The 24,017-nt window shown below is 34.5% G+C and overlaps 4 protein-coding genes across 7 annotated transcripts; 1 reads left to right on the top strand and 3 right to left on the bottom strand.

The window, feature by feature from the left end:
• Positions 1-675: 675 nt before the first annotated feature.
• LOC123222931 lies at positions 676-3,351 on the bottom strand. Of its 2 annotated transcripts, none has more exons than XM_044645960.1 (7): positions 3,097-3,351; positions 2,244-2,505; positions 2,059-2,114; positions 1,882-1,960; positions 1,653-1,791; positions 1,427-1,540; positions 676-1,081 (listed from the first exon to the last, which is right to left on the bottom strand). In XM_044645960.1, exons 2-7 carry the CDS (start codon positions 2,402-2,404, stop codon positions 890-892), a joined length of 741 nt encoding a protein of 246 aa, XP_044501895.1. In that variant the 5' UTR covers positions 2,405-2,505; positions 3,097-3,351; the 3' UTR covers positions 676-889. The 2 variants fall into 2 exon arrangements, with proteins under 2 accessions (XP_044501895.1, XP_044501894.1); XM_044645959.1 differs by having other exon boundaries at positions 2,244-2,502.
• Positions 3,352-5,732: 2,381 nt separating this feature from the next.
• LOC123222583 (syntaxin-71-like) lies at positions 5,733-8,630 on the bottom strand. Its single transcript, XM_044645431.1, has 9 exons — positions 8,339-8,630; positions 8,118-8,243; positions 7,850-8,015; positions 7,642-7,727; positions 7,462-7,530; positions 7,332-7,376; positions 6,337-6,399; positions 6,133-6,209; positions 5,733-6,013 (listed from the first exon to the last, which is right to left on the bottom strand). Exons 1-9 carry the CDS (start codon positions 8,492-8,494, stop codon positions 6,001-6,003), a joined length of 801 nt encoding a protein of 266 aa, XP_044501366.1. The 5' UTR covers positions 8,495-8,630; the 3' UTR covers positions 5,733-6,000.
• Positions 8,631-9,498: 868 nt separating this feature from the next.
• Positions 9,499-16,051, top strand: LOC123222581. Of its 3 annotated transcripts, XM_044645429.1 has the most exons (15): positions 9,507-9,826; positions 10,327-10,385; positions 10,834-10,942; positions 11,109-11,212; positions 11,438-11,506; positions 11,656-11,762; positions 11,853-12,270; positions 12,823-13,346; positions 13,550-13,614; positions 14,038-14,117; positions 14,254-14,358; positions 14,547-14,686; positions 14,783-14,911; positions 15,246-15,398; positions 15,472-16,051. In XM_044645429.1, exons 1-15 carry the CDS (start codon positions 9,643-9,645, stop codon positions 15,632-15,634), a joined length of 2,409 nt encoding a protein of 802 aa, XP_044501364.1. In that variant the 5' UTR covers positions 9,507-9,642; the 3' UTR covers positions 15,635-16,051. The 3 variants fall into 3 exon arrangements, 2 of the variants coding, with proteins under 2 accessions (XP_044501364.1, XP_044501363.1); XR_006503671.1 differs by having other exon boundaries at positions 9,499-9,826; positions 11,656-12,270; positions 14,776-14,911; XM_044645428.1 differs by having other exon boundaries at positions 11,656-12,270.
• A 1,187-nt stretch (positions 16,052-17,238) lies between these two features.
• On the bottom strand, positions 17,239-19,592 carry LOC123222582 (calmodulin-binding receptor-like cytoplasmic kinase 2). The gene is made up of 6 exons (XM_044645430.1): positions 19,198-19,592; positions 18,825-19,069; positions 18,535-18,703; positions 18,345-18,434; positions 17,965-18,266; positions 17,239-17,862 (listed from the first exon to the last, which is right to left on the bottom strand). Exons 1-6 carry the CDS (start codon positions 19,445-19,447, stop codon positions 17,599-17,601), a joined length of 1,320 nt encoding a protein of 439 aa, XP_044501365.1. The 5' UTR covers positions 19,448-19,592; the 3' UTR covers positions 17,239-17,598.
• Between the last annotated feature and the right edge of the window lie 4,425 nt (positions 19,593-24,017).

Genomic DNA, 24,017 nt, shown 5'->3' with positions numbered 1-24,017 from the left:
GAAAGAATCTTTTTCATGAGCGCGAGCAGTAATATAATGTGGTTTGCATTATGAGTATAGGCCATTATCCTGAGAAGGAAGAGATACCGGATGGAGCCTCCATGATTAAAGATGTGAGATTCAATTCTAATAGAATTTGTCTTGTTCTAGGACATTATTAGTAATTTTGAATTGAAGAATACATGATTTCAAAATGCTATAAAATTATATATATTCAAATAATTAAATAATTTTAAATTAAAAATAAAATTATATTTATGATAGATCATATACCCAATTGAGTGTTTATCTATCAACTGACTCTGAAGTCATCATGCAATAACTTTTTATGATTTAAAGATGATGAAATACTCACCAAATTTTTTTCAGAGGTCATCTTAGTGTATTATTTTGGGGTGTATCATTACCTTCGTGTGTATCGATGTATCATCAATCTTTTGTACAAGGAATTATTACTTTAGAAATACTTGGTTACCCATTTGTTCATTATAGATTTAATGTTATTCTCGTATGTATTATTGGATCTACACTTATATGATATTCGCAAAATTATATATCATCATTAATGCACATAGGTTTATTGTTTCGCAAGTTATAGCGAAACTATTAAGTTTATGGTTTATGCTGGTGAGCATAACAGCTACATGAGTTCTACATTATATGAAGACTCAACAATGGTTGAATCATTGTACTGTACATTGAGTGCTGATCCATTATATGGAGAACAATGGTTGAATCATTGAACTGTACATGAGTTCTACATTATATTGAGACTCAACAATGGTATTGTGCGAGGAAATCAAAGCCATGTAGGTCTTTACACATAAGCTGCAGCTCTAATTTCTCCGCGAATAAATGAATAATACGGGATTGATGCAAGATATATACATTACTCCAGAAGCTTGTTACAAGTTCCTACTCCAACAGCTGCAGCCAGATGCCAGGCAGCATGAAGGAAGGGAGTCTTGGGAAAGACATCTTCTGCAATGAAAAAAGCACCTCCCAATAGTGACGATAGCTTATGCACGGTGTGTGCCATCCTCAGGTTTGGATCTTTCAGTGCTCTTTTTGCAAATGCTACCTGGATGGAATAAATAACCAAAAAAAAAAAACTTGAGCTCATCAATTAACTCAACTATGCTCTATCTGTTTCCATCTGAAAGTTTAATGACTAGCAGTTTTTCTGGAGCTCAGTGAATTAAGCCACCTTGACCAAAAAGATTTGCATATGTTTTCATACTCCTATATATACATGTCCATGAATAGGCATAGATAATTATTGTAGAACCAGCAAAACCACGTAATGAAGAAAGATCCCACCTCCACACACTGGGATTAGTAAAACAAACATGAACATTTTACAGAAAAAAGATAAGACTTGAGTGTAGGAAAAGCTACAGGAGTGGAGTTTAAAACAGCTACTTACCTCCATCATTCCAGTGTGGACAGCTGAAACCATCAGTGGTTGGATAGGTAGCAACACTGCAGATGCTGCCATGAGCATCTTTGGGTTTTCATCTCTGAGGGCCCTTGAGAGACACTGCACAAAATGTTCTTCAGTTTTGAGTTTTTGTTTTCGAAAGAAAAATGACGAGATTCGGAAAAATCAGAGATATAGATTGTAGAATTTATATGAATTAGTTTCGACTTACCACTGTTGCTGTGGCAATCATTGTATAGTCAGCCCATCTGAAATACTTCCTCAGTCTTCCCTTTGAAGAGTGATACACACTTGAAGCTACCCCAACTCCAATTAATGAATTAGCATACAGTCTAGTATTCAGATTCTTCCTTTATCAACAGTAAAGTTAAAAGATCAGACCGGACAGAAATATAAGATTGTGATTATACTTAATAAAGCAAATTACAGGGGAGTACTACCTTGGGGCGTAAATTCCAAGAGCAATAAATGGAAGTGATGTTATCACATTGGCGAATCTTTCCAATAGATTCTGATCACCTGACAAAAGAAGAAAATGCTTGAAACAAATGGAGATGTTGAACAAGAGATCAGAATGCAAACCAGAAAAAACGAGAAAATGTTGTATTGTATAATACCTTGAATACAACAGTGAACAGGCCTCAAGCATGCTGGTCTTTGCTGCCACACCCGTCTGGAGAACATGTAAGAAGTAAATGTCGATGACATCACACAATATTGCAACAATGCAATTACTTATACGGATAACATGTAAGAAGCAATATTAAAATACATGTTCATGGGCAAGTTTCTTTTCACTCACTGCATCAACAGAAATTGACTCGCTCCTAGAGCAGAACTTTTAGAGTCGAACTCTCCATTTTGATTCATCTCTTGATGGGAAAAAGGTGAATGAGGTACCACATGCACTCCATGCAGACCATCTAGGGCTCTACTATTCTGGGATGTGCTCTGCGGATTCATTAGCCCCAGCTACAAATCTAATACTTTTGACTGCCAGCAACACCTTGCTGGCGTCGGTCGAAAGCAGTCTGACAGAAGCAAGTAGTGTTCTGCTCAATCTACTTCATCATCCAACAGAGCAAAAAATGTTATACAAATTAGAATGTTTAAACCAAATCTGATAAAAATTCACTAAAAATTTGACCACTTAAGGAAGTGACTCACTAGAAAGTTTCTGAATCCAAACATCTCATAATTTCATCTTGATATAAAATTTTAAAATATTTTAATTTGAAAATCGTATAGGTGGACAAATTCAGCATTTGTTAATAACATCTTCACGAATTTAAATCCCCATTTACATACAATCCAAATACGCATTCGATTAAAAGGTGACTTTGGATAAGCTCTTTGGACAAAAGAGTTGCAGAGCCTCGAAGACACTTCAATCCAAATATAAATTTCGGACGCTTCAACGAAACCCATTTCAGTTTTTTCATCAGCTTCTTAGGAACAACCTCAAAAACAAGAACTGATTCACATTATCTAGCGGAAACTCCGAATTCCTTCCCCCAATATTTAAGTCAAATTCACCAAAACATCATGAAATCTCAGCTGGGTTCTTCAGAAACAACCAGAAAGTAAAAACAAATGAAGAAATCAACACATGCATGCTATTCAAGAGAGAAATAAAGAGAGGGAAAGTTAAGTACCTGGTTGAGCTGAAATGGAAGTTAATTAAGAAAAAAGAATATGAGAGAGCAGAAGAAAGGTGGTTGAGTTTCAGTTATGAGAGCTTTTGTTGGAATTTAAGAGCAAAAGACACAGAATAAGAGGAGAAAGATGCGCATGTGCTACGAATCTTCTGCATTCACTTGCCGCATATTCTTTTAATCAAATCAAAATTCGCCATTGGTAGGGAACTTGTGCTCACCATAATGGACTCACCACTCTTGTCTTGTTTTTTTGTTGACTTTTTGACTTTTGAAAACCTGTAAATGATTGCACTAATCATAAGGTGAGATTTATTAAGTATTAATTTATCCATATTTTATAAACCATTTTATTATATGTAGAATGGAAAATTTGAGTGATAGACTAATTATATCAATATTTTCAAATTGGAACTGAGTAATCCAGATAAAAAGGTTAGTTTGGTCAATGATCCCATCTGTTAACTAATGGTTTAATTGTAATATTATTTAAAACAACATTAGAGTGAAAAAAAAAAAAGACGGGCTCAAAAATAAAAATAAATTTTAAAAGTTAACAAAATTGATATAACATTATAACTTTTAAAGAAAAGTCTAGGTTTGAACTTAATTATGTTTGTAAAACCTCACAATTATAGATCTGATCATTATATTTTAAAGTTTCTCTATCTAACCAACCTGGACCAGATATCCCAATTAACAAAACAATATTAAAAATAATTTTACTTGTTTAATCATTAAATCAAAAAATTAAATTAAAATCTAATAAATTTAGACCCCAAAGATTAACAAAATTAATAGAGTATTATAATTTCTAAGATGAAAGTTTGAGTTTGAGTCTTTGTCACCCTTGTAAAACCTTAATTTACCTAATTGAGTTTGATTAATATGTCTTAAGTTTAATCATCTAATAAATATAATCGGAGTTTCTATTTATAAAATAAATAAAAAAATCTAACAAATCTAATTGAGTCTAATGACATACAACATGTCCATTGGTAAAGTGTTGGATTCAAACTCTAGTTTTCATGTTCGTAACTATTGGTGTTGAATCGAAGGATTTGATATAGGTTTCAAAACCATATTTTATATCTAAACATGGAAAAATAGAATATTTTTTTATTATATGATCCAACATTGATACATTATTCAATTGTATTCAAAATAATAAAGTAATACTTTTTGGTAATATGTATTTTTATTTTGTATTCTCCGCTGGTTTGATCTCATATATTAATTTAATGCTCTTGTATTAAGTTAGAAAATTATAAGTTAATAAAAATATTTCATTGTATTTAGAATTTTCAAGTCGATTTTTGAATCATTATTTCAATTACTAAGAAACACCAAATAAAATGTTGCATTTTGCGATAAAAATTTTAGAATATTCCTTAGGATATGTTTGATTATTTCTTATTTTGTAATTTTCATAAAAACCAATGTCACGTGACTTTTTTTTTTGATTTTTACTTTCAGTTTATTTACAATTGGAAAGTAGTAATTTAAATTGACCGAACGAAATGTGGGATTTGTTATAGGGAAACGAACTATGCCCCACCCAAATTTAATGTCATTCTTAAACCTACACCTACGGGAGGTAAAAAACCTCAATTCTCACCTATAGCCAAACTTGGATAAAATAGTTATTTTATTATTTATAGTAAAAAATTATAAAGTTTATTACTCTTCGCCCCCCAGATTTTAGAAACTAACATTTCACATTTATCCAAAGTTTTTAAACTTTAAAAAGTAACATTTTCACCCCTAAACCTAGGGTTTCCATATTTTTTTTAAAACTTAACTGCCCCCCATAACTTTCAAAAATAGTAGTTTTACTTCCATCCTTCAACTTCATCTTCCAATGTCATCTCTGACGTCGTCTCCAGTCTCCTTCTCCTGGTGCGACGACGATGGTGCGATGAAGAGATATTCATCTCTTTATTGTACGATGTGACGAAGAGACGGAGATCTTTTCGTCACATTACCCAGACAACAAAGGACGACACTTTGTTATCCAGATTTGGGCGACGAAGGGTCGTCCTTCGTCGTCCTTTATAGTCGAAGATAGGAGATCAATTAATGTGTCAATCGTTGGTGGTGGCCGAAGAAGAAAGCAAACCCTAGAGGTGAAATCTAAACTTTTCAAATTTTGAGGATGGGTTGAAGTGTTAGTTTTTAAAACCTGGAGGGGAGAAATAATAAAATTTTAAAATTTTAAAGTTTATAAGTAAAATGATGATTTTACCCCTGTCTCTAACTAAAATTTTAAACGACAATTTAACCATAAGTGAGAGTTGAGGTTTTTCATCTCTCGTGAGTGTACATTTAGGAATGACTTAAAATTTGGGTGAGAATAGTCCTTTTCCCTTTGTTCTATGACCCAGAAAGCTTCAACCAAATTATACAATTTTATAGGCTTCATCATCCAAAACTTGAAGCCTTAGACTTGAATTTGAGCCGAAACTAGTACAAAATTTGGCCCAATCTTGAAAACTCAGTATGCACAAATTCTAGTCCATCAACTGTCAATGTGCTTGACCGAGATCTCATTGAGTTGGCGAGTTTGAGTTCAAGCTTGAGCCAAACACTACTTGGTCGGCCTGACTATACAGCTAAATTGTTGACAAAAATTATCATAAAACAAATGGGTGGTCATAGCCCTGAAATTTTAGTGCTTATATAAAACAAGAAAAAGCTCCCATAAAACACCCCAAACTAAAAATTAACAACAAACACATGCTCAACTTCTGTTAGGTGTCAAAAATATAAACATTAAACATTAAAAATTCTCAAGCCAGGGAGACACAATGCACCACAATACATGTGTGAACATGTCAATGCAGACAGAAGCTAAAGCCATGGAAAAGAAGATAAGTCGTGGAAGTTGTAGCTTCAACGCCAATTTCACTTCAAGACACTGTAACAAAGCAAGGATTGTTAATGAGGTATGAAAATTGAAAACAGACTGTATCTCAACCTAATATTATCTAACTACAATGAAGCCAAATAAATATTTGAAGCAGAGGAATTAATTACTTGTACAAATAGGCAGCAATGCCTAAGATAATACACAAGAGGATGATATCAATGCAGAAGTTGCGGCTGGACCTAAGCTGAAATGAACAAATCCAAGCCAGAAATGAGATGAAGCGCATAAAATAATAGGATGAAGGAGTGGTTCCTTCAATATATGGATAAAAATTTGGACCATAAATTTCATATCGCACTTAACAAATTTACCTGGTTTACAGTGTCCTTGAGCCTCACATTAGTACTTTTCAGGTCAGAGGTGGCCCTGTCAACCTGAATTAATATTGTCAAGTAAGTCACTGCAGATAATTATTCTACATATATATTTGAATTGCTATGCAACTTTTATGCTTTTAAATCTCTTCTTTGCCCAAACTCACAGATTAAACTCACATGGATGACCAATGACAGGCGGATAAGCACTGCTCTAGCCTGTAACTTATAAAAGAAGTTTCAAGTAGAATTAGTTTCTTCTATAAGCCACCAACAGAAAAAGGACCATATCCGCCATAACTTCTGTAATTCATAAGACATTAAGTAATTGTTTCCTATTGTTAGGGAATCACTCTCCTCAATTTCAACAATCATACTTAAGGTACAATTACTCCCCTACCACATCAAGATTACTATGACATCAATCAAGCCACCAACTTCTGTACTACCTTACACAGTTGTACATGTAACCCTAACTTCCACTACTATAATTTCTTAATAGTAGAAACAGGTAAGGAAATCCAACCTAAGTCGGCACAGTGACAATTTCACACTATCTCAGTGTTACAACTTTGTAATTTCTCATTAATAACAAAACCACGGAAGTAGACTCTGGGGTTTTCCAGCCGAACCTGACTATCCAATTTATTTATTGTGCCCTTTTCATATTCTTCCACCCAAGGGCCCCTAATTCAATATAGTCCTCATTGGTGCAAACTCCAGCACCACCAACAACAAACAGTCATAAATTTCTAATTTTTATTTAAATAAATTATCAATTTGATGAGGTAACTATCGATTTCACAACCTCACCCCTCAATCGTATTAATCTCTTTTCATTTTGAAAGCATGCAAGGAAATTGATGTTAAAATCATAACAATGCAAATCCATAACCTTTGAAAGAGAGGTATTCTTATACTGCCATGGCGGCTAGATTGAGAAGCATTAAGAAAGTTAGTGTCATTAACGCAATAGAGAATCAATCAATCACCTTTTCATCTATTTCATCCATCATAGGCACTTGTCTATCCAATTCCTGCCAAAACGACAATCAAGAAATATAACGCCTAATTCCAATTCTTTTATACCACAAATAACAGAAAAATTTTACAGAAAAAGACCTCATTCATGTCATGGGCCATGTTTTTCAACGTGTCCAATCCTTCTGCTATAACTTCTAAACCTTGATCCTGCATAAATTCAAATTCACACCATTCAACTCATGAATTATGATATCAGAAACACTTAACTTATAAATTTCCTTTACCACAATAATCCATCCACCAATTCAATACACTTGCCTGTTTCACCCTTCGCATTTCATACTCTCTTCTGAACTGGTTCGACACTTCGGTTTCTTGAAAATACTCATTATCAAATTTCCCTTCTGACATAATTCAAGCAAATACATTAGAGATAAAACTTTTTTATTATAGACCTCGTAACCCTATTCTGTTCGTTCGCCATAAATCCCCAAAACCTGCTTTAAATAAACCTCCTTACTAATACCTGAATATGAGTCAATTTTGATTCCTGTATACGAGGCCGAAGTTGCCCCACCGTCACTTTGTTTAGCCGCAGTTGTTGATCCATCAGGTATGGCTTCAATCCTATCTTTGAGTGAAGCAACTAAATCACTTCTAGCCTCAAGCTCTTCCTTTGGAAGCCCTTTGACCTACATCAAAACAGAAACCATTCATTTTTTCGTTAAGTACACAATCATTTAACAAACCAATATTATTTTGTCACAATTCACTGTGTAAATTAAAATTTTGACCTTTTTAAAAGCAAGTCTCTGTAACTTCGGGAATTCTTCAAGCAATTTAGCTTTCGTTCTTCGAATCTCCGCGTTCATGGCTACTGCTGTCGCCCGATTCTTTTCCGTTGCAACCGCCTCCGATTTCTTTAAAAAAAAAAAAAACCAAAGAAAAGTTAATAAATTAAAATGAAAATAACTATTAAAAAAAGAGAGTAAATTAAAGTATAAAGGTAAAGAACCTGAAGAGCAGAATCGAGGTCGGCCTCTACAACGCCGTATAAGCGAGCGAAAGCGTCATCGCCGGCTACGTTGTTGTCTTTCTGCTTATCAACATCGTATTTTTCATATTTCTTGCAAATCGCATCGACTCTGGTGATCAAATCTATCACGGTCATTTTCTGCTTTTGAGAACACGCGTGAGTTAAGTTTCTGAGTTTACCAAGCTGAAGAGAAAGCGGAAGACGACGACGTCGTGGTTGAGAGACGGAGGTGGCAGAGTCAAATAGAGGAGGAGGGAAAAAGGATATTTTTCTTGATTATTTATGTGTTCTAATGCTTAACTTTATGTGATAACCGTTTGATTCTTGCCAGGTGGATCTTTCTAACAATCGTGGGGCCCATTGGCGACTGGACGTTTTTGTTTCTTCTTGTACTTTTTTCAGTTTCGGTCGGACATTAGACATGAGAAACAAGATATTCGACTGTTCTTTTCACACGTGAGAAATAGGTAGTTTATGAATTTTCTAGTAATGATTAAAAAAATGGAAACTAAAATTGATTTCCTTATTCTCCTGAAAATTAGAATAAGCAGAAAGAAAGGTAAACAAGGGTTATATTTGATTTGCATGATTAATAAATAATAATGTCAACGGAAAAAAAAATATATGTATTACACAAAAAAAAATTAATAAACGAATAATCACTTAAAAATAAAAAAAATTATTAAATAAGTATTAAAAAATTTTAAAAAAGTAAATAAATCATCGATAAAATATAACTCTAATGTGACAATATTGATAAGATTTGAATCGAATTTTAATTTCAAATTAAACTTAGTTTATTCTAATTAAACAATAATTTGAATTGATTTTTTACTCTTATAAAAAGAATTGAATATTTTATTTATTATTTGCATATCGAATCTAAATTTATTATGATATTTTACATTTTAGCCAGTTATATTAACAGTCTAATTATACTAAAATACTATTTAAATACCTGTATTTACAATATATTATAAATGAAATTTATGGTATGATGGTGTTGTATCATGACCACGAATCAAAACGGTCCAATGATGACTCAATCAGCTTAGATTATCTCCAGAAATAACAGGCTCGTGGTTTTTGAACTCTCAGCTCTGTCTATTTTATTACTGACGTGCTTGACCAACACAAGTCAACTGTGACATAATTCTCAGTTATGTATTAATAATCAAGAAAGTACAAAAGGTCCCTCCCTTAATCACCCATTTAACAAAACTTGTATTCTCTTTTCTTTTATCGTTATTTGTTCCAAGAGAATCGAATCGACTCTAGAAAAAATGGTTCAGATTCTGATTCCTTGTCATTGTTATTATCCGATTCTCAGTCTTTTGCTGATTTGTTTCTCTTCCACTTGGCGCTGTTTTTCGCTTGGTGAGCTAAATACGAATAACACTTTCTCTGTATCTAATTTTAGATACCCTGAAACGTGGCTCCGACCATTTGATTCGCGTTATATCAGAGGTATGTCATCAAATTTATTATTATTTTTTAATAATTTATTTAATAAATGCGTCTTGTGATTGTTTTTGGTTATCTCTACTGTAACGTGTACTTCTAGTTCATTCTCATGTTGTATTATCTCTTCATTGAATAATTATCGAGGGTTTTATTAAAAACCAAATTTAATGCGAGAATTACTTTTTCTCTCTTGACTTTTACCGATGAAAACTGCCTAGTTTGTTGAAGAATAAGCTAAAACGCCAGCTTTCATGTTGGGTTTGGGATGGGGATTGATTGATTTTGAGCAATAGTTAATGATGAGTTTGTTGATCGAATTGGTCGTCATTGACGTAATGGCTAAGCTTTTTGTATTGTGCCCCAATTATTTTTTTCCTTTTGTTCTCTTATAAATGCTAACATTATTTCTTTTCTTGTTTTCTTAATTGGTTAATTTATTTATGGTATCAATTATCAGTGATAATATCTAACTGGTTTGGTGTTGGTGTTGTGCCTTGTTCAAGTTGATTTGCCACCATGGTTCTCCTCATTATCTATACGGTTGGAATCAAACGTAAACCTTGTAAGTTGCGTATTTTTGTTTGAAATTCCGGAAGCATATTCACAGATGGAATTCATTTCTTGTACATAGCATAACAGATGCTATTGAGGCCTCATTACTGAATTTTTTAATTTCTTTTTTCAAACTTTAGTTGCTTGAATTTGATATTATGTTTAATTTACAGGCCCCTTTAGACACGATTTGGAAAAGTATGCCCTACAAATGTAAATTACTTGTGTATTTAAGCATGTTCGATGCTTTAATTGATTGTAAAATCATAATTGAAGTTATTTTTGTCTTGATATTTTCTTTTGCCTCAAAAAGACTTTTATTGGCTTGAACCAGATATAAGTTGCAGTTAAAAAATTTTGATTTCAGTTTTGAAGGGATTGCATGACATCACCTTTTCATTTTGTTTGATAGAAATTTATTTGCTGTTTTATTAGCTTGTGGTTCAATTATTTTGTAGGATTTCAATAAAATATTCAAGGTTCCTATCAGCGCTCTGCCTTTGATTTGCCTGAGAGATGGCAGTCTCCCTCTGCCAGATGTTTCAGAGATTACTCTAAAAGGTTTATGTATGATGTGTAACGGAACTTAGAAATCCCCATCTCCTCCTTTTCCTGATTTTCTGTTGATTGTACATGAGACCACGACCTGCCTGTTTGTGCAACTTTGTTGTTTCCAATATAACAGATTAATAATTTCGATTCTCTTTTAAAATTTGTTCTGTTGCGGTGTTAGGTTCCCCCTCTAATGGATCTTCCAAGGTGTTTGAAGATCTTGAGAATGTGGAGCAATGTTTTCCAATGCAGGAAAATATATCAGTGAAGTTGACAAATGAGCAGGTTTATCCTTTTACTTTTTGCTAATTAGTTTTTTCCTTTTATGGGAATAGAACGTGTCCCTCAATTTATCCCTGTTTATACAAGTTTTACTTTCTGTCTCCCTACCTTTTGGATAGGAAGGTGGTGCATGGATTATTTCACAAACACTATTGTAATTGCTCTTTCTGAATTTTTTTGTCAGTTACCAATAGTTGACATCATTTAACTTATATGGCTTTTATTCAGATATCTCCAGGAGTTTGGTATCTTGGCCTTTTCAATGGCATTGGAGATACAAGGACACAATCAAAGATGGTATGATCATTATCACTATTTTTTATTTCCAATTACTCTTTTGATTCATTTCTTTATTCTCTTTGTTAAAGGAACCTTGATTCCACAGATTTCTGAATCTTGAAAACATTTCTGAGAAATGAAGTTGCAGCTAATTCTCTGGTCTGCAGATTGTTCGAGGCCCGACATACGCTTTCATTGCCAACATTAGTGTAGAAGGATGTACAACCTCAACAATATGGGGCCAATTCTGCAACCAGACAGTCAACCCTCTATCGTGTGTTCAATCTGACAGTTATAATCTGAATGGAAACTTTTCTGATAGTAAGGTGAACAACAGGACAACTGAAAATGTGGTTTCTTGCAGAAACTCTTTTGACTCTCCTTGCCATGGAATTGGTGAAACTAATGTATACTCCTTGGATGTGGTGGGAATCACAGAACAATTGACCATTATGGCTTTGAATGTCAGTTTCAATATGACACCTTCAATTAACACGGTAAATGTTAGTGGAACTAACATAATGTGTTTTGCTCGTCATGGTGCACTACCTTCATCAACCTTATATGATTTTTCGGGTGATATACAAACAGACCCACTCACTATTCCCTCACCTAAGGTTGGTCGCTGGTATATTACTGTTATACCTGCTAACCTTTCTAAGGAACTTGGAGAGATTCATAATACTAATGCACAAGTTTGCTATTCTTTGGAATGGCAAGTACTTGAATGTCCCTTGGGGAAGGCAGGATCAAATTGTATGTGGGAAAGTTATAATCTTCAGGTGAGATTGTGTTCCTTGCACCTCTAAAGGTCTCCTTTCTAAATATTATCTTAAGTTTCATGTTTAAGAGTAATTTTTAACTTGTCAAGGAAATATATACGGGCATTTCTATTTGGTGACAATCAAGTTTTAAGATTGGGATGGAAGTTCAGTTTCATGTTTGCTTGCCAAATGCATAGTTGTGTTTATGAATGTAAACAAGTGTCTCCATGATCCCATTTGATCCCTTTGCTGGATGAATAGGAAATTCATCTTTCGGAAACTTTGAGTTTAAATCATAATTTGGCTTGTAAGGTGGAAAATAAATGATTAAAGGACAGGCTTCAGTATATCTTAAGCATATCATGTAGGTTTCACCTTTGAACATCGACATCATCCTACATTTGCTTTACATACACTTCAGGATACTTATATGGTTTTCATGTCAGCATTTTCTCAAAATTAACATTATATTATATACACAATATCTTTTGTTGTGTATGTTTTCTGTTGATGCTTGAGGAAACTTATCCATAGTATTTTTGTGGGCTCGCTGAAAATGGTTGTCTGCAGACAGGAATCAGGAGAGATTCATTCCTATTTGAATCCAGTTATGTACCGGTCAGTGGAAAAGTGCCTGCAGATTCTGCTGATTTTCCTCTTGAACCTCTATTAAGCAATTCATCTTATGGTGGAGAATCAGATGATATTTGGACTTATTTTCTCATGGATGTTCCTGTTGGCGCAGCTGGAGGAAATATCCACATCCAACTGACATCAGATACAAAGATGAAATATGAAATATATGCTAAATTTGGAGGATTACCATCTCTTCAGAGCTGGGATTATTACTATGCAAACAGAACAAATAGCAGTATCGGCTGCATGTTCTTCAAGTTGTATAATTCAAGTGAAGAAAAGGTTGATTTTTATATCTTATATGCTAGAGAAGGAACTTGGGGCTTTGGAATAAGACATGTCAATACCTCTAGTAGTAAGACTACCATGTCTATTTCCTTTGAAAGGTGCCCAAGAAGATGCTCATCTCATGGGCAATGCACATATGATTTTGATGCTAGTGGATTAACGTCATACAGGTTCTTGTGTACAGTTCTCCCCTTATCAAAAAATTCTTAGAATTTTCATATATTTCTTATATGAGGTCTTCTGTTTTTTCTAATGAATTTACCCAGAAGCATTATGGTTGGAACTTTGATCCTGCATGCAGAAGTTTACAACTGTTTTGTCGTTTGCCTTCTGTGACTGGTTTTTTAAATGTCCTCCTTTTTCTTGTTTTCAGCTACTGCTCCTGTGATCGTGACTATGGTGGCTTTGACTGCAGTGTTGAAATTGTGTCTCATCAAGGTAAATGTTACTTTGAAGTAAATTTTAAAGAAAATTTTCATTTAGTCTCTGATATACACTGATGTTGATGATGCCAAGTTGCTATCAAAGTGTTTTTCTTTTGTCGATCATATCCGAACTGTCCTTCTGATAGTAAGCTGCCCCTTGCTCTCAATAGAAAAACAATGATCTAGAAAACTCAAATTTGTCATATGGAACTGTAGATCTCTGAATTAGTTGAGAAGGTTGTGAAAAGCTGGAAGTCATATCCAATAATTTTCCTCAATCTTCTGACAGTCTTTTTTTTGTAATTTATGACTCTCTATTGATGAGATATAGATTTTAGTTTTTCAAAACAATATGCATAGAAGGTGAACTTAAGAGACTAGACATTATGCTGACAGCATTTTTTTTACCTAATCAACCTGCTAAAAACTGGTGTAGGGCACATATGGCAATCAATTGCTCTCATTGCATCAAATGCTGCAGCTCTACTTCCTGCCTATTGTTCTCTCCGACGGAAGGTAAACCTCAATGTCTGATACTCATATTTTTTTATTTGTTGGGGAAGAAAAGACATTTCATCTAAATTTAACTTGAGCTTTCTGATCTATTGAATAATTTTCTTATTGCCTAAAGGACTATTAATTCTCTGCGCAGGCATTTGCAGAATGGGTACTCTTCACATCTAGTGGTATTTCAAGTGCATTATATCATGCATGTGACGTTGGCACCTGGTGTGCATTGTCCTACAATGTCTTACAGGTATGGGTAGTCCCATAGTTGTCTTTTTTCTATATTTATTTTTCTTTTGGAGAATTGGTACGTTACATGTCTAGAGAATAATAATAATTAGCTAATAACAGTAGTATCCTTCTATGCAGATACCCACATTTTTCATAAGGTTATTTGTTTGAGATGTTATTGATAAGGCTTACTGGCAATTGTTTCAGTTCATGGACTTCTGGCTCTCTTTCATGGCTGTGGTGAGCACTTTTGTGTATCTAACTACTGTAGATGAAGCTTTTAAAAGGACAATTCACACGGCAGTAGCTATCCTTACAGCCCTTCTTGCTTTAACAAAGGCAACAAGGTATCTTGAACCAGTAGATACAATTCAATGATGTTGACAGTAGGACTTTCTTTCTAAGTGATTACAGTAGGCATTTAACCATGCTAAAGTCTGCAGGTCTTCCAATATTATTCTTGTGATAGCAATTGGGACATTTGGTCTTCTTGTTGGATGGGTGGTGGAACTCTCTACGAAGTTTAGGTTGTTTTCCTTTTCAATTGGATCTTGTAGGAACGTGCTGGACAGGTAACTTGTTTTCTTTTTCATATCAATCCTGAATTTTTGTTCTTATAACTTTCTATTGGCTCAACTTCTTGTTAAAATTAAATAACATGTCAGTACTACAATAATTTTTTAAAATTGTTTCAAGCATATTTCAATCAAGTTGAAGTTTATGCAAATTCAAGTTCTATAATGTATTGCTGCTTTTGGGTGACCTGGCCGCTTGATGTACCATGACTGATTCTGTGATTGGGTACTAAGACAGATTCAAGCTAATAAGTCCACATAAGATTATACAGTCTGATATGCAGGACAGTGGACCAAATGAAATTGATTTCTTTTTCTTTCTCAACTGTAGGCAACAAACTGTTACACAATGGGTTTGTAATTTAATCAAGACATTGTTACTACAGTTTCGATGGCCAGTTGTCCTAGCAGGTTTCACAGCACTAGCAATGGCAGCAATAAGTTGGAAGTTAGAGAGCAGTGAAAATTACTGGATTTGGCACAGGTACGATAAATTTGTTAGTCTCTCATTTCTCTTTCTCTCTCTCACATATTTGTCATATTAATTGGTTTTGCAGCATTTGGCATGTCACCATGTACACATCATCCTTCTTCTTCCTTTGTTCAAAAAAAATTGATAACGTAAATAGTGAGGTACAAAGGCCAGGAGGAGAAACAAGCTATCAGTTAACTCGCCAGAATTCAATCCCAAGTAGTGATAGGAGGGAAGGAAGAGGCTGAAAGTTTTGCAGATTTAGCTCGAAAGAAACGGTAATTTCTTTAGGCATGCAGGGATTAAAAAAAAAAAAAACCGTTTAGCTGCCTATACCATATGACCTTTCAACCGTTTGATCTGAAGAAGATAATTGTAGTATCATAAGTACATTTGTAAATTCCTCAGACAGAAGCAGTTTGTTGTGGGTTCATCGTGATGTCAGTTTGAGGGGGATGGTAGTCATTTAAGTTAAATATTTATTCAGATATAGGTAGGGGAAAGAGAGTAAGGCGAGGCCAAGTATAGACAGAAAGTTTTTCATATAAGCCGAAGGGGCAGAGCAGGACATAATGGCCGGCAAAGATATGTTCAATTGAAATTTGTAAAGGGTGTTTTTGTATTCATCCAGAAACAGTTGAGATTTGACTGCTTAGATTCTTGAATTAGGACTCAGAGCCATTGCGTGACTTAACAGGACACTATAGACCGCACAACTTTGATTGGATTAATTTTTATTTAATATGTTTTTTATATTATAAAGAAAGTAAATATATATTTTTTTTTGCGGTAGTTATGACTTAGAGCCCCGAGTCATTTCATAGTTTGAATTTTGATCGGGAGAGAACCGGCCCAAGCTCTTGACCGGGTCAAGGCCGGTCCTAATTTAAGCCTTAGAGAAAGATTTAACAGTTTTTCTTCGCCATTGGGAGAAGGGAAAAGGACAATTTACCACTTAAGTTTTGGTGAAATAATAGATATAGGCGATGAAAAATTTCAATATCTGTTTAAATTTTAATTTGTTTGAATAAATCTATAAATTTATTGTTAGGATTAAAGATAAAATTATTATTTTATTAATAATATTAAAATAATATTTTTTTTGGGTTAAAAAATTAATATTTTTTATGTGGATTATGTTTAAAAAAATTGTTTTTTTATTTTAGGATATCAAACTTGAAATTTGATTTTTTTTTTGGATAAACAATAGATCAATAATGAAGAAACAAAATAGAGTCGTCCAATGAAGGACGAAGAATGGATGACACTTGTCTTTCAATGCACCTTATAGGTCTTGGTAGTCAGAGGAAGAATGAAAAAAAATTAAGAATTTGGAGAAAAAAATTATTTTTAAAATTTAAAGACGAAAGTAAATATTAATTTTTAAAATATGAAGAAGAAAAAGATAAAATAATATATTTTTTAAAAATATTATTAAATAACAGTTTTATTTTTATATTAATAAAAAATTAAACAATAGTTTAAAAATAAATAAATGTTTGAATTTTTTATCTATTGTTGATATATTTTTAAGATTAAAATAAAATTTAATGGGAAAATAATCCTTTACCCTTCGGAGAAACGTGTAGGTTACCTACTAGAGATGAAAAGGACGTTGCAAGTGAAAAGAAGACAAATTATCCGTCAACTGCCCTAAGAACTTAAAGAACAACTCACTTCAATTCCTAAAAATAGCTTCTTGGTCTTATACCGAATCATAGTACACTACAAGGTTTCTGGTCGATGCTGTGATCAGATACCTCCATGAAAAGACAAACATTAAGGCTTGTGTTTCGTAAATGTTGATATATTGTAGAATGTTAAAAGGAAAACTGAAAAAATTCTTCGTCAGTTCATATACAATCAATAATTGCATTATATAAAATAGAAATCTGCTCCAAAAGTTATTACAACCTTCCTGAGCAAATCGATATGAATCAATAATGAAGAAAAAAAGCGAAAGTACACACAGATAAGAAGCAAAGAAGTTTCCTATGCACATGCCAAACCTCAAGAATATTACCCTCCATATGCCTGCAACAAGCAAAACACTACATTCACATCTGGTTTTAGGAAGTTATTATTTGCTTCCTTCATGATTTTCAATTGCTTGGTTTTGGATGAAGCCCTGCATTTCTTAATCTTCAAGTATTTGCACGCCTTGACGCAACCTGAATGTACTTCAACAGAATAAGAGGTCTGTCATTTCCTATTATTTTTCTTTTGTTGAAGCGCTCCTCTGGGAATAAGAGGGTTGTAAACGGATGTCTGAAGCTGACAGCTCTCTGTAATCCTTACGTATGCTCCATAGGATCTCTGCACACCTTCTCATGCTTGGCCTATTCTGTTTGCGTGGAGCCAGGCATTGCAATGCTAGTTCAAGAACTTTTTCAAGGGCAAAGTTGTTTGCATCAGTTTGTTCTAGCTTTGGGTCCATGGTTGAAATGGCATCTCCATCAGCGAACTTCTTCATCGCCTGCATTTACAAAAAGAATAACTTGCCAATCCAACTAGACTGATGGTGTGATGATGCATTATTTTTACATAGAGCAAGAAGTAAAAGAAGAAAGAAACTTGCCCATTTTGCAGTAATCCTCTCCTTGAGTTCGCGTTTAGGTTCAATTGGGCGCCTGCCTGTGACTAATTCAACCAGTAACACACCAAATGAATAAACATCACTCTTCTCTGTGAGTTGATAGGTTCTGAGGTATTCTGGGTCCAAGTAACCGGCGGTTCCTTTAACTTGGGTTGACACATGGGTGGCGCCTGATTCAGTGTCAGCTGCCAATCTAGCAAAACCAAAGTCTGTTACCTTGGCTCGAAAGTTTTCAGTTAACAAAATGTTGGAAGACTTTATGTCTCTATGAATGATTGGGTGATCTACATGAAAAGCCAAAGCACCACCCGGTTAGATTTCTTTACACAATCCCAAATTCACAGGATTAAAATAATCTTTACCTGTATACATATGAAGATAGGTAATAGCATGTGCTACATCAATTGCAATATCTAATCTTGCAGCAAGGTCAAGAATGTTGCCATGAACGCCTGCATTTAAGCTTCACAAATTTCAGTAAAAAAATTTCCCCATTAAAAGTATTCAATATCAAACACAGAAAAAAAAAAAGGCCAAATGGAAAGAACTCACAATCCAAGTGTTCCCTGAGAGTTCCATTTGGAACATACTCCACAACAACAATTCTTTCATCTTGGTACTCTAAGTATCCATAAAACCTGACTAAATTTAAATGCTCCACCTGTGCTAGTGTTCGAATCTCACTTTGAAATTCCACACCCAAATGCTTATCATACAGACTCTGTAGACAAACATTAACCACAAAAGGAGTGAAATCAATGCACCCAGATCATAAATTCTACAGTTTGTTTTCTCAACAAGTCAATTCCTAAAAAAGATATAAAATAAATTTAATTCTGAACCTTCTTAGCTCGCTTAATTGCAACAACATTTCCATCATCCAATCTGCCCTTATAAACAGTTCCAAATCCACCTTGTCCAATTTTGAACGAAGGGGAGAAGTTTCTAGTAGCCTTGTAGATTTCCTCCATGGTAAACTTTACATTTCCAGGCTCTCTGTTTTGAGTTGAATTGTATGGATTCGAATAAACACCCCGACTTGAACCTCGGCTCCTTGAACTACCAGTTCTTGAAGAATCCGAAAACCCTGAAAATTTGAACCATGTTACAACAAATCATAATTTAGCTTTTTTTTTTTTTTAAAAACAATCTTCTAGAACCGGATCTTGATCCTCTCCAGCCAAACCATCTAAGTTTTCACAATAAAAGAATTACCCGTAGAAGTAGTTTTAAATTCGCGTGAGTCAACAAAACTCTTGGAGCTAGTGGTTTCAGGAGGGGTGAAGCAACCAACAAAGACTTCCGCCACCGATCTGGCGACGGCGATGACGGGGTTCTTGGAAGTCCGGCGGACAGTTGATGCCACAGAGTAGGATGAACTGGGCGAAAAAGAGAAGCGGTCTGGCGTTGACTCTACGCCGGTTCTGGGGTTCCGTCGGCCGTAAAGTGGTTGAGGACTTTTCATTACTATTAATAAGAAAGAGAAGGCAGTGGCTGAAGAAGAAGCGACGTAGAAATGGCGGGTAGTTGTAGAAGAAAAGAGTGTGTTAAAACATCAAGTATAGAAGACTTTGAAATTTCGATGGGTGGGTGATGATGGAGAGCCTACGTCGTCGTTTTCGCTGATTGAAGCTGTAAACCAATAAATACGGTACCTTCTTTTGGGCCAATGTGGGTCCATTATTTGAAAGCGATGATTATGGATTGGTTCAATTTCAAACCCGTTTGTTTGGGCATTTCAGTCAATTTGTACCACAGCCAGATTAGAGTTGGCAAAGGCCACAAGTTGCGCCTAGCGGCGTGGTCCTCCCGGGCTAAAAGAAGAAAAAAGAATGGCTGTCTTCGGAGACGGAGAAAAGGTTTTTTCATTGACTTGAGCGAAATTGACATGTAGGGCTCCAATCAGGTCGTCTAATGCCTTGCGAGACTTTGATCATATTAAGTTGGACTTGACTTGCTTTAGCTATTGTCAAAATCAAACTCACACTAGAAAGTGCTTCGAAAGGCGCCGGCTCCCTTCTTACTGACAGCACACAGCTGTGTGCCGGCACTCAATTCGAAGCGCTGGCACGTCACTCGGCTCCTCGGTTCACTTTGGTTGCAAAGACTGTCTCTTTTGGCACATGTCTCAACAACAAAAAACGAGGATTTCACTCATTAGAGGACTTAATCAAACAAATGATTCTAATATTTGTTCAAATTTATTTTGAGAAAACTGTTTTTATATTAATAATATTATACTTATAAATAATGATATATTATTATATAATTAAATATTATTTTATATTTAATTTTTTATTATTTAATTATATAATAATATATTATTATTTATATATAAAATTTTATACAAAAATTTTATATATAATATTATTCTTTTTGATTTAGTGTATTCATGCGCTTAGTTAAATTGTCTAAGATTATAATTTTTAAAATTTTTTAATATTTTATTTACACCACTAGAAAACTTTATATATCCCCCTAAAGTTTCACTAATGTTTTCGTTTTATTACATTTATGATAAATTTTTTTGAACCCTTAATTTTTAAAATTTACATATACAAAAATATATAAGTTATAGAGTTTTAATATAATTCTTTCCAAAGGGCCAAAGTCAGCAATTTATATATCAAGCTTGAACATAAATATGTAACATAAATATATATCATCCAAGTTCAAACCAATTATAATCGATTCAACTCAATTTGGCCCGATTGTTGCAATCTAATGACACGTTCCTCGTTGCGTGATGTCAAAGGCATGTAAAAGTATTGTGATAAATCTGATCTTCGTAAAAATCAGGTGGACTTGAAAACAGCAACATCAGACCAGAAACGATGGTTGGTGGAGAGCAATATCACGGTTCCTTCCTCGTCTGCGATATGTCACCGTGAATTCCTCTTCTCATCTTACCAACAATTAGGTTTTTAGGTTGGATTTTATGTGAGCTGATCAAGTTCGAATCAAACAAATCGAATTGAAGTTAAGTATGGCATTTGTTTTCATAGAATTGAGTTGAATTCACACGGCTTTTGTATTAGACCTTCTTCAGACTCAGTTTAGTTGAAATCCAAGCGTGCCTGTGATGGAGGAGAAAGGAAGTCTCTTTGATTAGAAGTTAATCCATTTAAGTTCTGTAGTTAAAGTAAAGATTTTCACAGTTTAAAATCAATCAACCATACTGCAAACTGACAAGTTTCCTTGGTTAGTTGAAGATTGCCAGAATTTGAAGGGAAATCTACCAATCAAAGGCCTGTTCCAGAAGAGAGGTGACAGGTGATCAAGTTTCATGATAATTAAAGATTTGTTGCTAAGTTTTCACTGTGACAGAGAACCAACAAAGTACGGAAAAGACATGAAATATATTCGCTGAGTGGACAAAATTCAGTTTTACTGTCTGGCATATTTCAGTTGATACAAGCAGAGCCGACATCAGACCTCAATGATTTCCACCAAGATAGCAGAATAATGCTTAAATCCTCCATCAAACAACGTGGAAATTTGGCTTGTGTGATTAGTTTTTAAACAGTGACTAGAATCAACTCTCTGGGTTGGATTTGATCCACCCTACTCGAGCTAAAATAATTAATATGAATATTTGAGTTTGAGTTAGTTCAGGTTCAATTCCACAATAAAATTGTTTCTAACTTCTTAAACTGAATTTAAATCTTAACTCATCAATCTTGATTTAAATCTTTTGAATTTGAATGAATCTCAAATTGAATCAACCTCTCACAATTATAAATGATTATTGAAGATTTGTGCAATTGGGGTTCATGATAGGATTCGTAGAATTAATCCCAACTCATTTTGTCCATTCCCGTAGAGCAATATACATTTTAATTGGATGAGCAGATTCTATGAAAGACGAGGAAAATATGCATATCTTTACCTCAAGAAGAGAAGAAAACTGGAAATCAGGACAGAAAACTACGGTTGGATTTGAGCCCAAGACCTGAGTCTATACATGGGTGGTTTGAGCTCATCTCAAATCTATTATGGCAGTTCAAATTGAATTCAGCCTGCTCAAAGATATCATCAGAAGATTACCGGTGGGATGAATAATATTATCAGTGAAATAAATAATGTAATCAACAAAATAAATAATGTATAAGATGAACAATATCACTAAAAAAATTTTGAACCAAACTATCGAACTTAAACTTCAGCTCAAATTAAATTTGAATTAAACCGAACGTCAATTCAAACTCAAATTTGCTCTGTTCCAGTTCAGCCCTACAGAAAACATCACTGCTTGAACTTCTCATTCTACAAAATGAAAGCATTAATAGGTCAGCCAGGAATTTTAAACCCAGATACATCCAGCATCCAGGTCACAATCAAATATAGAGACCCTGGAAAAGCTTTTATCCTCTTGAAGGCCAAACATTATCCCCATTATACCATAAATATTTACAGTTATAAAGGTGTGATTTTCACCAGCAATCTCTATCCAGCTACAACCTGGAACTCTATAATTATACTTGTCCCTCATTCAGATACAAGAATGTAATTCACAGGCTTGTCAGGTTCCACGTGAAACAGCTTCTCTGCAGCCCATTTTGCTACTCCTGCTTCTCCATTAACTTCACATGCCCCGATGAATGCTCCAAAACTGTCAAATGTAGGTTCAGTAAGCATTCATGCCAATATATGATAAGCTTCATGCAGCAGACCAGCTCGCGCAAGAAGGTCAATGAGAAAAAGTGTAATGATATGAATCTGGCATAATTTGATAGTCATTGATCATCGACGTAAAGTAATGCAGCCCCTCATGTAGAACTCCACCATGGCTACAGGCAGAAGGAACTCCTAAAAATGCAATTTGGTCCGGGCTTATAACACTAGATAACATCTTCTGAAAAATATCCATAGTTTCTCCAGAAAGGCCATGGAATGCATCTGCACCAACAATTGAAATCCACTTAACAAGCTCAGGGTCTGTAACTGAACTAAAACATTTAGATGCTATCACATTTGGAGTATGCATTTATCAAAGCATTTCCAACAGATAGGAAAGCTTGAAATCCATATTTAATCACATAAGCGTGAACTTGCATGATTTCGCATATGGATAAATTGCCACTTGAGCTAAGAATACTAGCCAGGGTAAATTCATCTGGGTAAATTTTCTTTGAAACATATATTTGAGAGGTCTCATAGCCACCTTTCCATCTCCATATTGACCATAACCTACAACCATAGTGTTCTATGAAACAAGATTTTTTGCAGCCGTCGCATCAATTACCCTGCGAGCATCATCTATATTTCCATTCTTGGCCTACAAATCAACGAGGGCACTAGCCACTGAAACATCTAAATACAGAAAATGCTTAATTATTAGGTCATGAATCTGCCTCCCCAATTCAGAAGATCCAGCGTCCCACATGCATTGAGCAAACTAGAAAATGTAAATTCATCCTCCTTGTCACCTTCCAACAGCTTCAAATCATATACCCGAAAAGCCTCAGCTACCAAAGAATTCAAGGCATAGCAAGACACCATCACATTCCACAACACAAGTCTCTATAGACAACTTTATTAAAAACCAGCCTTGCATCTTAAACTGAACCACATTTCCCATAAAAATCAAAAAGAGCAATTCTAACAAAGCGATTCAAATCAAAACCCAGTTTCAGAATTAAGCAATGCAGTTGCGAACCCATCTCGATCCCCTCTATTTCTACATACGCACGAAACAAACCATGAAACGTTGTCTGATCTAGCATAAACCCACATTGTCTGACAACATTCCCTTAAAGAAAAGCCAGATACGGACTTGACTTTAAGTAAAAACCAAAACCAAGAACCCTGCAGATTAGTGTATTCCATGTCACAATATTCTTCACATACTCAGTATCAACAAAGTTCTTGCATTAAACATTAACATGTAATATTTGATTTTGCAAGGATAATTTATTGTTTAGCCTAACTTTATGATGTGTGCATGTTTCTGTTTTCCTGTCTGGTGAAAACCAAATTTGGGCCATTTGGCAAAGATCTTGAGGGCCTAAGAACAAAAAAGAGTGGCCTGAGTG

The sequence above is a fragment of the Mangifera indica genome, chromosome 8 (genome assembly GCF_011075055.1).
Source record: "Mangifera indica cultivar Alphonso chromosome 8, CATAS_Mindica_2.1, whole genome shotgun sequence".
Taxonomy (NCBI): Eukaryota; Viridiplantae; Streptophyta; class Magnoliopsida; order Sapindales; family Anacardiaceae; genus Mangifera; species Mangifera indica.
Note: the sequence above shows the minus strand (reverse complement) of the source record. Positions and strands in the feature narration are given on the sequence as shown.